The 13,307-nt window shown below is 46.3% G+C and overlaps 1 protein-coding gene across 2 annotated transcripts in view; it reads right to left on the reverse strand.

Annotated features, from left to right (window-relative positions):
• LOC143982734 (uncharacterized) overlaps window positions 1–13,307 on the reverse strand; it is a 111,872-nt gene that overhangs the window by 73,676 nt on the left and 24,889 nt on the right. For both annotated transcript variants that reach the window (XM_077481705.1, XM_077481707.1), the window contains exon 3: window positions 1,399–1,559. In XM_077481705.1, the coding sequence (XP_077337831.1) occupies window positions 1,399–1,559 (161 nt within the window). The remainder of the gene's footprint in view (window positions 1–1,398; window positions 1,560–13,307) is intronic.

Below are 13,307 nucleotides of genomic sequence, written 5' to 3' on the forward strand. Positions count from 1 at the left end.
AGTGAAATGCAGACTGGAGGAGCCATAGTGTGAGAGCGGCAGCACTGAAGGTGACTGACTGACTGCTAGTGTCAGATTACGTGGGTCTGCGGGTGCACGTGTATTGTCTTGTTGAGTATTAGTGTCAGGAAGCTAGTTATTAGGTCATTTGGACAGGGTATAAGCCCCAATCCTCACTAAACTGGTAGGTACGATGCCTAGCGGGTGTGGAGATGTGACTTAGTGTACATCTCCTGGCATGTATACTTTCTTTGATTATCTGATCGAAGGCAAATACTGCTGTGCAAAATGTAAGCACATTGTTTCCCTGGAAGCCCAGGTTCTGAAACTAGGGAAGCAACTGTCAGCACTGAGAAGACCCTTCATACTAAAGGAGAGCCAGCAACGTACCCGGCTGGTGCTGGCAGGGGCCAGCACAGAGGCAGGTGGAGACAAAGAGGTGCAGGCACCAGAAAAGTCTGGAAGGATAGAGGGGGAAGTGCCAGGAAGGGCGATCCAGGGCTGGAGCATCCCAATAAGTATGCTAGATTGAGTGACATTGATGAAACCAGTCAGGGACAAGCACTGCTGGAGCTGAGGGATTCTCCTAGCTGCTAAGGGAAGAACTCCTCCAGTGAAAGTGGGGGGGGGGGGGGGGAAGCAAAGCGAAAAGATAAACAGATTCTGGTGGTAGGGGACGCAATTCTTAGAAGGACAGAGAGGGCACCAAACTGTATGCCGTCTACTGAAATCGAGACTCAGACCAGACAACATTTTTTTCAATCTTCTATTGTCCAATTTTGGTGAGCCTGTGCGAATTGTAGCTTCAGTTTCCTGTTCTTAGCTGACAGAAGTGGCACCTGGTGTGGTTTCTGCTACTGTAGCCCATCTGCTTCAATGCTCGATGTGTTGTGTGTTAAGAGATGGTATTCTGCATATCTTAGCTGTAACAAGTAGGTATATGAGTTACTGTTGACGTTCTATCATCTGGAACCAGTCTGCCCATTCTCCTTTGACATCAACAAGCAATTTTCATTCACATAACTGCCGCTCACTGGAGATTCTCTTTTTCAGACCATTCTCTGTAAACTCTAGAGGTGGGGGTGCGTGAAAATCCCAGTAGATTAGCAGTTTTTGAAATAGTCAGACCAGCCAATCTGGCACCAACAACCCGGTCACGTTCAAAGTCACTTAAATCCACCTTCTTCCCCATTCTGATGTTCGGTTTGAACTTCAGCAGGGCATCTTCACCACGTCTAGATGTCTAAATGCATTGAGTTGCTGCCATGTGATTGGCTGATTAGCAATTTGTGTTACCAAGCAATTGAACAGGTGTACATAAAGTGATCAGTGAGTATATACATATTATATACACCCACACAAATACAATACATATACACATTGTATATAATAAAATACCTGAATGATGCAGCCAGTCCCAAAGCCTGTGGATAAGAAGTAGCACTGCCTGGCGCTTGGACGTCCCCTCTCAGACACTCCGTGTTCCAGGAATAGGGCTTCACACCTAAGTGAGGGATGGCTGGAGCGGGACCATTTTTCAGTGCACCTCCTCTTGCCATCTGAGATTCAAGACAAGTTTATCAGTAACAACAACTGGAAAATTATCTAACTATTATGAAAGTATAACCTGTTCTTACAATGTGGTATGGTTAAACAGTATAATGGTTAGTTCATGGCACACATATGGCAGTTCTTTTATTAACCTCTTGACATCCGCACTATAAGTAGCGCGGTCCAGGCTCCTTACCACCTGATCAGCTATCAGCCAATGACAGCTGATCACGTGTGTAAACAAAAGCTCGGCAATCTTTTTTTTCTCCTCGAGCTGACAGTGTGAGGAGAAAAAAAAAGCCGATCACCGGCTTATGTGCAAGGGACATCGGTCCCTAAGAGGATGCCAATCAGTACCCTCATCTGTGCCAATCAGCACCTAGCAGTGCTGCCCATCAGTGTAAACTACCAGTGCCAATCAGTGCTCATTATTGCCATCCATCAGTGCTCATCACTGCCACCCATCAGTGCTACCTCTCAGTGCCGCCTATCAGTCCAGCCTATCAGTCCAGCCTCATCAGCATACATCAATGAAGGAGAAAAATTACCAGTTTGCAAAATTGTATAACAAAATCTAAAAAATGTTTTTATTTTTTTTAAATTCGCTCTTTTAAAAAAAATAAATAAAATAAAAACGCAGAGGTTATCAAATACCACCAAAAGAAAGCTTAATTTGTGGGAAAAAATAAAATTTTAATTTGGGTACAGTGTTGTATGACCACGCAATTGTCATTCAAAGTGCGACAGCGTTGAAAGCTGAAAATTGGTCTGGACAGGACATAAGTGCCTAGTATGCAAGTGGTTAAATAGTGAAAAGCACTCTACTATGCAGAAAAGTATACCGGGCAGTCAAGAAAAAATGCTTTACTGGCTTCTATAGTCAGTAACACAGTAATTGCATAGTTTTAAAGTGTTTGTTACCCCAACTCTTCATATTCCTGGTATGTGCCTGTTGTACCGTGTACTTGTGTTAAAAATGATCCTGTTCTCTTTGTATTGCTTCCTTTGTGTGAAATACCTGGTGATCCTGCCAGTCCCCCAGCTTTCTTATTTCAAACTGACCACACTAGGCATAAGCTCACATCTTACCCAACGTGGTCAATTTTTTGGCTGTGCTGGGAGCATAACCTGCTTTTCCTCCAATGGCCAAGATTTGCGCTGACACTCCCCCTGCAGATCATAACAAAAAATTTCCCAGCACACTTACTAACTAGCCTGCAAAATAAAAATAAAAAAACACACACAACACATTGTCCCTTTTCTAACAATTCACACTAAAAACAGAGGGTTTATTTTGGACACATTTGCAAATATATGTGGTAGCCGCTGTGCCTAGATCAAGGCTCATCTGTATACTGCCGCAAAACTCTATAGCTTTGAGTGTCACCAAGTTGGAGCACATATAGCACTGGATAGATTAAAAGGTAGGTTTGCCTGGAGGGAGCTCACTCCTCAAAGGCACAGGGACACATGAGATGATCAGCAAGAGCACAATGGCAGCTGAAGGCATCCAGTGCGTCCCCACATCAAATTCAACCAACTGTACAAACAAGTGGCAACCACCTCACTGTATAATACTTGATACCGAGTATTTTAACGAGTACTTGTGAAAATGCTACCGATACCGAAACTAATAATTTGCAGTGTGATTTGCGCTCATACTAGATGAATAGGTACAAATTGCACTGCAAAGAATCACATACGATTTGCGCAAAAATGCGCTGTGTTCCTGTCCAAATTGTATGCTATTTCCCCTCCGCTCCTGTGGGTGTGAACCCAGTATAGAAAGTGAGGCGCAATCTAATGCAGCAATGGGCAGTTTATTAAAAATGTTATAACAACTCACATAAAAGATACATATCTAGTCAAATCCAAATCTGCATAGTGCCCTCATCCCGCCGATGATAGTAAACCACGGCTGCTGGAGGTGCTCACAGGAGGAGATGGAGATGTATAGGCACGCCCCCAAGCTTACATCACTTCCCTCCTATACCCACAGGGGTCCTGGAACTTCTACAGTGGTCCTGATTTTCCATCATCGGCGGGCAGGGACACTATGCAGATTTGGATTTGACTAGATACTGGCAACAGTCCTAAGGACAAACACAGCATTCAGGGTGGAGGAACACAATATTTATTGCTGGATAAAATAAATTAAATATTTTATTTTAAAAAATAAATAAGGGTTCAGTAGAAGGTCTGCAGATAGTTGAAAAGCCACTATCCAAGCATTTTGCCAGGTCTACACTTTGACTTGTGCATTTGTACTCTCCACCATTTTTTAAAATTAAGTAAACAAGCATGCAGACCCCCTGTCACACCCTAGATATCCAGCAGATAAAAGGCATGTGCCATGTTGATCCCAGCTTCTGCATAGTTTTCACTGAACTGGTACTCTAAAGTAAAATTTGTTTTTGTTCAATTTGGAATTTTGTGTTATCTGTAGTTTTTCTTTTAGTACTTTAAGAATTTGTACAAATTAATCCATTTTTTTTCATATTTCAATCAAAAAGAGTTTCACTGTGCTCACTGTCACAGTTATATCAGCAATCAGAAAATGACTGCACTATAAAATAAAGTTATTATGAAAACTTTATACATTTTCACATAGAATTTTCTTTTTATCTTCAAGGTAATTCTTGGCACTGTTTCTAAAGCAACTTGCCATATCCCTACAAGCAGGCAGGGGCAAGGAGAGAGACTGGGTGTGGGGCAATAAGGAAAGAGTAACACTTTATTCCAACTTCTTGCACAAATTCTGGGACCTCCTACTGCTCATGTTCTACATTGGACACATTGGAAGAGGAGATGCATAGTGCATGAACTGGTTGCTGAAATACAGGCAGTAGTAGAAGTCCAATGTAAATGAAGGAGGTTTTGTTTTTTAACCCAATAAGGGATTTTAGATACAACGGGGCAAAGTTTATAGCTGCAGACAATTTTACAATATACTTCCACTCCCATAAAGCAAAAACACTTTTATCTACTCAAATGCAATTTACATGTAATTACACCTTTCAATATTTCTTTTGTGCAAGGGGTTAAAAAGTATTGGATTTCTCACATAAGAAGCGAGGACACAAAGCAGAGCTTGTGTCTTCAGAGTTAAACATAATCTTGCCCAATGAATAATGCCAGGATAATAAAGTGGCCAGGGAATGGGCTGTACCAACATAAATCCAGCACTTAACGACTCTTCGTTCCTTTTTAGGATGGCAACTCGATTATTGAACAAACACGAAACTTGGCAGAAAACAGGCGAGACATGAAAATCCTACAAGCCAGTCGCCCTGCACACTGCCAGGCGATTGGGCCTATATCATCAGTCCATTCACAGTAGAGGAAGCACCAAGTTCTCTGAAGTCTTTCTATAAAGTGGATGTGTACAGATTGTGTCCCATTGACTATGTTAGCAGGCTGCGGCAATATGCTTAAATTTGGAAGGGTCTCATCATAGTTTCCTTTACACGGCAAGATAAAATTAAATGGTTTAAGCTGGTCTGTTTGGATGAAAATTCAGCAATGGAAAGCTTAAACCCCTCCCCTTACGGTATGTGTTTTGTATGTCACACTCTAGAGCAAGTGACCACATGCTCCTGTACATGGCACATGCTGCATAGCCATGCACATTGCTGTATTGGGCAGTTACCTTAACCACTTTCAGACCGGACCATTTTGCTGGTAAATGACCAGAGGTCTTTTTACACTTTGGCACTGCGCTGCTTTAACTGGTAATTGCGCGGTCATGCAATGTTGTACCCAAACAAAATTTGCGTCCTTTTCTTCCCACAAATAGAGCTTTCTTTTGATGGTATTTGATTGCCTCTGCGATTTTTATTTTTTGCGATATAAACGTAAAAAGACCGCAAATTTTGAAAAAAAATGATATTTTCTACTTTTTGTTATTAGAAAAATCCAATAAACTCAATTTTAGTCATACATTTAGGCCAAAATGTATTCAGCCACATGTCTTTGGTAAAAAAAAAGTCAATAATTGTATATTTATTGGTTTGCGCAAAAGTTGTCACATCTACAAACTAAGGTACGTTTTCTGGAATTTACGCAGCTTTTAGTTTACGACTGCCTATCTCATTTCTTGAGGTGCTAAAATGGCAGGGCAGTACAAAACCCCCCCAAATGACCCCATTTTGGAAAGTAGACCCCCTAAGGAAATTGATAAGAGGCATGTTGAGCCCATTGAATATTTTATTTTTTTGCCTCAAGCGATTGAATAATGACAAAAAAAAAATTTTTTTTTTTTTTTTACACAAAGTTGTCACTAAATGATATATTGCTCACACATGCTATGGGCGTATGTGAAATGACACCCCAAAATAAATTCTGCTGCTTCTCCTGAGTACGGGGATACCACATATGTGGGACTTTTTGGGAGCCTAGCCGCGTACGGGGCCCCGAAAACCAAGCACCGCCTTCAGGCTTTCTAAGGGCGTAAATTTTTGAGTTCACTTCTCACTACCTATTACAGTTTTGAAGGCCATAAAATGCCAAGATGGCACAAAACCCCCACAAATGACCCCATTTTAGAAAGTAGACACCCCAAGCTATTTGCTGAGAGGCATGTTGAGTTCATGGAATATTTTATATTTTGCCACAAGTTGCGGGAAAATTACAAACTTTTTTTTTTTTTTTTTTTTTTTTCACAAAGTTGTCACTAAATGATATATTGCTCACACATGCCATGGGCATATGTGAAATGACACCCCAAAATAAATTCTGCTGCTTCTCCTGAGTACGGGGATACCACATATGTGGGACTTTTTGGGAGCCTAGCCGCGTACGGGGCCCCGAAAACCAAGCACCGCCTTCAGGCTTTCTAAGGGCGTAAATATTTGACTTCACTCCTCACTACCTATTACAGTTTTGAAGGCCATAAAATGCCAAGATGGCACAAAACCCCCACAAATGACCCCATTTTAGAAAGTAGACACCCCAAGCTATTTGCTGAGAGGCATGTTGAGTCCATGGAATATTTTATATTTTGCCACAAGTTGCGGGAAAATTGCAAACTTTTTTTTTTTTTTTTTTTTTTTCACAAAGTTGTCACTAAATGATATATTGCTCACGCATGCCATGGGCATATGTGAAATGACACCCCAAAATAAATTCTGCTGCTTCTCCTGAGTACGGGGATACCACATATGTGGGACTTTTTGGGAGCCTAGCCGCGTACGGGGCCCCGAAAACCAAGCACCGCCTTCAGGCTTTCTAAGGGCGTTACAGTTTTGAAGGCCATAAAATGCCAAGATGGCACAAACCCCCCCCAAATGACCCCATTTTGGAAAGTAGACACCCCTAAATTTAGGGGTACACTAGTGAGACTAGGTAATAAATGGCGGGTGCCCTGAAACTATAAAAAAATAACTAACCAACCAGCGTCACCTGTAACAGTTATATGGTGATCACTGGTGAAAGGGTTAACTAGGGGGCAATCAGGGGGCTTTATGCGGTAGTATATGGGGGTCCCTGGCGCTATAAAAAGCTGCGGCGAACCTAAATACCTACTTGCCTAACTAGCGTCACCTGTGACACTAATACAGCGATCAGAAAAACGATCGCTTATTAGGCTGGGTTCACACTGGAGCGATGCGGGAACGCCACGAATGCGCGGCGGGTTCCCGCATCGCATGCCTCCCGGCGGCAGTTCACACTGCCCTATGCGAACTGCTGGGAGTGTCAGTGAAATGTTACTGACACCCCCAGATCAGTTCGCATATCGCAGTGCGATCTGCAAACTCGGATCGCATGGTGTGAACACCCATGCGATCCGATTCTGCTGCGGGCCAAAAAAAGGGTCCCGTGCGAATTTGCGGCGGGTGCGGCGGGTGTGGCGGGTGCGGCGAATGGCTGAACTCGAATCGCACAGAGATCGGATGTGATTTGCACTGCAGTGCGAATCACATCCGTTCTCAAACCGCTGCAATCTGAACCCAGCCTTAGTGACACTGGCGACGGGGGGTGATCACGGGGTTAAACCTTTATTGGGGGGGTTAGGGGGGTACCTTAGAACTAAAGGGGGCTAACCCTAACTGCCCTAACAGTTATTAGTCACAAATGACACCCGCCGGGTGATCAGGGGGTTAAACCTTTATTAGGTAATAAATGGCGGGTGCCCTGAAACTATAAAAAAATAACTAACCAACCAGCGTCACCTGTAACAGTTATATGGTGATCACTGGTGAAAGGGTTAACTAGGGGGCAATCAGGGGGCTTTATGCGGTAGTATATGGGGGTCCCTGGCGCTATAAAAAGCTGCGGCGAACCTAAATACCTACCTGCCTAACTAGCGTCACCTGGGACACTAATACGGCGATCAGAAAAATGATCGCTTATTAGGCTGGGTTCACACTGGAGCGATGCGGAAACGCCGCGAATCCGCGGCGGGTTCCCGCATCGCATGCCTCCCGGCGGCAGTTCACACTGCCCTATGCGAACTGCTGGGAGTGTCAGTGAAATGTTACTGACACCCCCAGATCAGTTCGCATATCGCAGTGCGATCTGCAAACTCGGATCGCATGGTGTGAACACCCATGCGATCCGATTCTGCTGCGGGCCAAAAAAAGGGTCCCGTGCGAATTTGCGGCGGGTGCGGCGGGTGTGGCGGGTGCGGCGGGTGCGGCGAATGGCTGAACTCGAATCGCACAGAGATCGGATGTGATTTGCACTGCAGTGCGGTGCGAATCACATTCGTTCTCATAAACCGCTGCAATGTGAACCCAGCCTTAGTGACACTGGCGACGGGGGGTGATCACGGGGTTAAACCTTTATTGGGGGGGTTAGGGGGGTACATTAGAACTAAAGGGGGCTAACTCTAACTGCCCTAACAGTTATTACAGTCACAAATGACACCAATGCAAAAAAAAAAAAAAAAAAAAAAAAAATGACATTGGTGTCACTGTGACTGGGGGGCAGGGGTAATTGGGGGGGTGATCGGGGGGTAAAGGGGGGGTGCGAGTGTGCCTGGCATGTTCTACTGTGTGTGGGATGTGTTGGTGCAACTCACTGATCCGCTCTCCTCCGTGTCGGAACGAAAAATACCGACACGGAGGAGAGAATACATCACTTCCTCTCCTGTGTTTACATTACAGGAGAGGAAGTGATGTCACCGGGGATTTCTATTCGTCGGGAGCGATCGCGAGGGGGTGGCCATGAATGAATGGCCGTCCCCTCGTCCGGGATCGCTCCCGAACGAAAACCGACCGCCGCAGGCACCGGGCGGGGGCCCGATAGGGCCCCCGACCCGCGGGAGGCAAATCACGTACATGTACGTGCTTATGCCTGCCCGTGCCATTCTGCCGACGTACATCGGCGTTAGGCGGTCGGCAAGTGGTTAATATCCCAGTGTGCCTGAAAAAATTGGATTTTTGTACATATCGTAAAATCCTTTTCTCTGTAGTTCGACTGACACAACTCCTTTCTTATACCATCGGGTTGTTACGCCACCTTCAGGAGAGGACTAGGCAGAACATGTTAATATGTTATAATAAAACTATAACTTTCTAGTTCCACCCAAGGGACGGTCCCTTAGGCAACAACCCCTCAGCCTGCTACTGTAGCCTCAGTACATCAACAAGCAGTATAACGTAGACAAAAATAGGAGGGGTGGGTGCTGTGTCAGTCGGTGAACTACGGAGAAAAGGATTTTATGGCGAGTACAAAAATCCTATTTTCTCTTACATTCAACGACTGACACAGCTCCTCTTAGACCATCGGGACATCCCCAAGCAGTGCCAAAATGAGGGGTGGGAAAACAGCATAGAAACTTCACCCACAACGGCATGTGGGAACCAGTATGAAACTTCACCCACAAAAAAAAACAAAAAAAAAACAGTGTGGGAGTAGCAAAGAACTGCTATACCCACAAAAAATAAATAAAGTGCTCCTCAATCTGGGAGTCACTACCTACAAACCGCGTTAAAACTTGCGGTAACAAATGCAACAGTGCATTAACTTAACAGTACTGTTTTTTTTTTGTTTTTTTTTATAAAAAACAAACACACACAGGAAAAAAAAATGTAAGTTCAATTGCAATTACACGGCCACCTGCAAAACTTTGCGGCCAAAACAGGCATTGGCCGATGCACCGACATCTACCTTGTAGAATTTCGTAAAGGTGTGAACAGACGACCAAGTCGCGGCTTTAGACACTTGAGCGACAGCCGCTTGATGTCGGAAGGCCCAAGACGTTCCAATTGCCCTGATGGAGTGGGCCGTGACCGGAAAGGGGGACATCTGCCCTTTCACTGTACCACAATTTGTCCGATCCAGCTGGAAATGGTGGCTGACGAGACCGCCATGCCTTTCTTTGGACCAGCCACTGAAACAAGGAGTCTGACTTCCGAAAGGGAGCCGTAGCAGACAAATACACTCTCAGAGCCCGGACCACGTCCAGTGAATGGAGGGCCACCGCCTTAGGATGTGTCGGTTTAGGACACAGAAGGTAATACAATGTCTTCATTGATGTGGAATGCCGAAACTACCTTCGGCAGAAAAGAAGGTTGCGGACGCTACACCACCTTATCCTTGTGGATAACCAGATAGAGCGACTTGCAAGACAAGGCCGCCAGTTCCGAAATCCTCCTGGCTGATGTAATAGCCACTTGAAAGACAATAGAAGGATTGCTCTGATATTTTTTTCAAATGGTGGTTTCTGAAGCACCGATAATACCAGGTTCAGATCCCACGGGGGTAACGGTGGGCGCACGGAGGAGCTACATGTAGCATCCCTTGAAACAAAGTGCTCACTAGAGAGTGAGACGCCAGGGATCGCTGAAAAAAAAAGTCTGAAATTTGTCCTTTAATGGTGCTCAAGGCCAATTTCTGGTCTACTCCTTGCTGTAGAAACAGCAGGATCCTGTATATAGAAAAGGAGCACGGACGCCAACCTTTCTCCTCACACATGGAGATGTAGGCTTTCCAGGTCCGATAATATATCTTCCGAGAAGAAGATTTCCATGCTCTCAGCATAGTTGGAATCACAGAGTCCGAAAGACCCCGGTTCCTCAACACCTGGCTCTCAATAGCCATGCCGTTAAAACCAGCGATGGTAAAGCAGGATGGAGAATCGGACCTTGAGACAGCAGGTCCTCTTGTAACAGCAGTCGACATGGGGCATCTGCCACCTAGGTCTGCGTAGCAGGGACACTGAGGCCAATCTGGGGCAATCAGGATTACTGGAATCCCCTCGGTCTTCACTCTGTGGAGCAGACGTAGTAACAGTTTCAGTGGAGGAAAGGCATAGATCAGCTGGTACTGACCCCACGGAGCCATCAGCGCGTCTGACGCATCTGCCCAAGGATCTTTTGTCCTGGACATGAATCTCGGCACCTTCCGATTAGGAGGCCAGAAGAGCCACGTCTGGTGTGCCCCATCGCAGGCACAGTAGCCTGAACACCTCCGGATGCAACGCCGATTCTCCTGGGTCCAGCATCTGGTGACTTAGGTAGTCCACCTGCCAGTTCTCCAATCCCTGGATGTAAATGGCCGATACATCTCGCTCTGCCCACTGAAGGATGATCGAACGACCTCAAAGTCTTATCAACCATGTGGAGAGGCATAGCCTGATCGCTCGCAGCTCGAGCACATTTATCGGCAACTTGGATTCCTCCTCCGACCAGAGGCCCTGGGTCAACTAAACTCCCATTACCCCACCCCAGCCGGTTTGGCTGACGTCCGTTGTGATCACTGTCCAATGTAGAGGTAGGAACGACTTCCTGGACTGAAGTGCCAGGGACCTCAGCTACCAGAGCAGGGAGTCCCTGACTAACTGGCTCACCTGAATCTGCTGATCCAGGGATAATGGAGATTTGTCCCATTTCATCAAGATCTCCTTCTGCAAGACTCTGGTGTGAAACTGGGCATATGGTACTGCCTAGAAGGAGGCCACCATGAGTCCCAGGACTCGCATGCAGAAGTGTAGCGACGACCACCTGTGGTTCATCAACAGTTTTACCGCGGCTCTGAGAGTCTGCAGCTTGTCTGAAGTGAGAAACAAACAAACACTCTTGCTTCCATGGAGTGCAGTAGTAATCCTGGCTACTCCAAGCGATGAGTCGGTACACTCACCGTCTTTTTTAGGTTCAACAGCCACCCAAATTCCTGCAGGGTCTGCATGGTGATCTCCACATCCTCCTCTAATTCTGAGGCGGAAGATGCTCTCAGGAGGAGATCGTCTAGGTAACCTACAATCGCGATCCCGCGTTGTCGCAGCAATGCCAAAACTGGAGATACCTTGGTAATGACTTGGGGGCTGATACCAAGCCAAAGGGGAGAGCCACAAACTGGTAGTGGGCTTCCTCAACTGCAAATTTCGCAGACATTTCTGATGGCGAAGGCATATAGGTATGTGCAGGTATGCATCCTGGATGTCCAAAGATGCCAGGGAGTCCCCTTGATTGAGTGCAGTGACTACTGAGCAAACTGATTCCATTCTGAACCTCTGTACTTTTACAAAGTAATTGAGGGCTTTCAGGTCCCCGATTGGACTTACCCCTTCCTTTTTGGGAACTACAGATTTGAGTAGAACTCCTAGATACGTTCCGACTCCGGAACAGATACTATCACCCCGCGACTCAGCAGGTTCCTTACCACTCCCATTAGGGCCTCCCAGCGAGCCAGGAGTACAGGCATGCTGGAGGGGAAGAATCTGTTTTGTGGCCAAGAGAGAAACTATCTTGTAGCCAGAGAAAATCAGATTGCAGACCCATTGGTCGGACAGCCGAGAGGCCCACCGGGCTGCAAACTCCCGAAGGCGACCCCCCACCCGTGTTGAGGGCGGGGGCAAACCTTCATGCGGTAGCACTTTTGCTTGCAGGCTTGCGGTTCCAGGGACACTTTTGTCCTTCAGAGGTCATCCTGTTAGGCTGGGGACACTTAACGGAAGCCCCGGGCGGATGAGAAAGCTGCTTGTGAGCGGAAAAAGAGGGCCCTTGCCTATGGCGTGGCTCCCTAGCCTTCCTGGCCTGTGGGACTAGTGTACTCTTACCACCTGTGGCATTTTTAATAATGTCATCTAATGAGGCTCCAAAGAGCCGCTAGCCAAGGAAGGGTAGATCCGTCAGGGCTTTTTTAGATGCCTGGTCAGCCGACTAGCATTTTAGCCAAATCAGGCGCTTCAGCACCACTGCTGACACTGAAGCCCTGGATAACAGAGGGAGAGTATCCAGGGCCGTATCACAAACTTACTTAAGGCCTTGCACTAGTTGGTCTGCTAGTTCCACGCAGACAGGAGAAGCCTGTTGCTCCCCCAATTTGCGGTGCAAAAGTTTTGCCCACTCAGTGTCTGTGACACATGTGCGGATGCCAGTACTGGTCGCATTGCTGACCCCACAACCGTAAACAAGGAACAAGACACTGCCTCAGCCTTCCTGTCTGTGGAGTCCTTAAAGGCAGGAGTCCCCTCTACCATGATCGTGGTTACTTTGTTTAACCTGGATACTGGGGGATCCATGACCGGAGGAGCCGACCACTTTAAGAAGGCTCTCCTCAAAGGGGTAGCGCACTGCCATGTATTTGGCGACCGAAAGGTCCATTACGGTTGACTCCATTCCTTGTATATGAACTTATCGAAGTAAGTCCGATACGGAAAAACCTTAGGTGTACGGGCTGGCTTACGGGACCCAAAAGGGACCACTACATCAGCAGAGGGATCATCACGCACAGCTGTAATAAGTGCTCCAAAAAGTGCTTTATCGTGCACGGACCCAGACGGGGAATCATCCTCACTGTTCGAACGGTCC

The sequence above is a fragment of the Lithobates pipiens genome, unplaced genomic scaffold (assembly GCF_037356315.1).
Source record: "Lithobates pipiens isolate NorthernLeopardFrog02 unplaced genomic scaffold, aLitPip1_a1.2 Scaffold_16, whole genome shotgun sequence".
In the NCBI taxonomy this organism is placed as follows: Eukaryota; Metazoa; Chordata; class Amphibia; order Anura; family Ranidae; genus Lithobates; species Lithobates pipiens.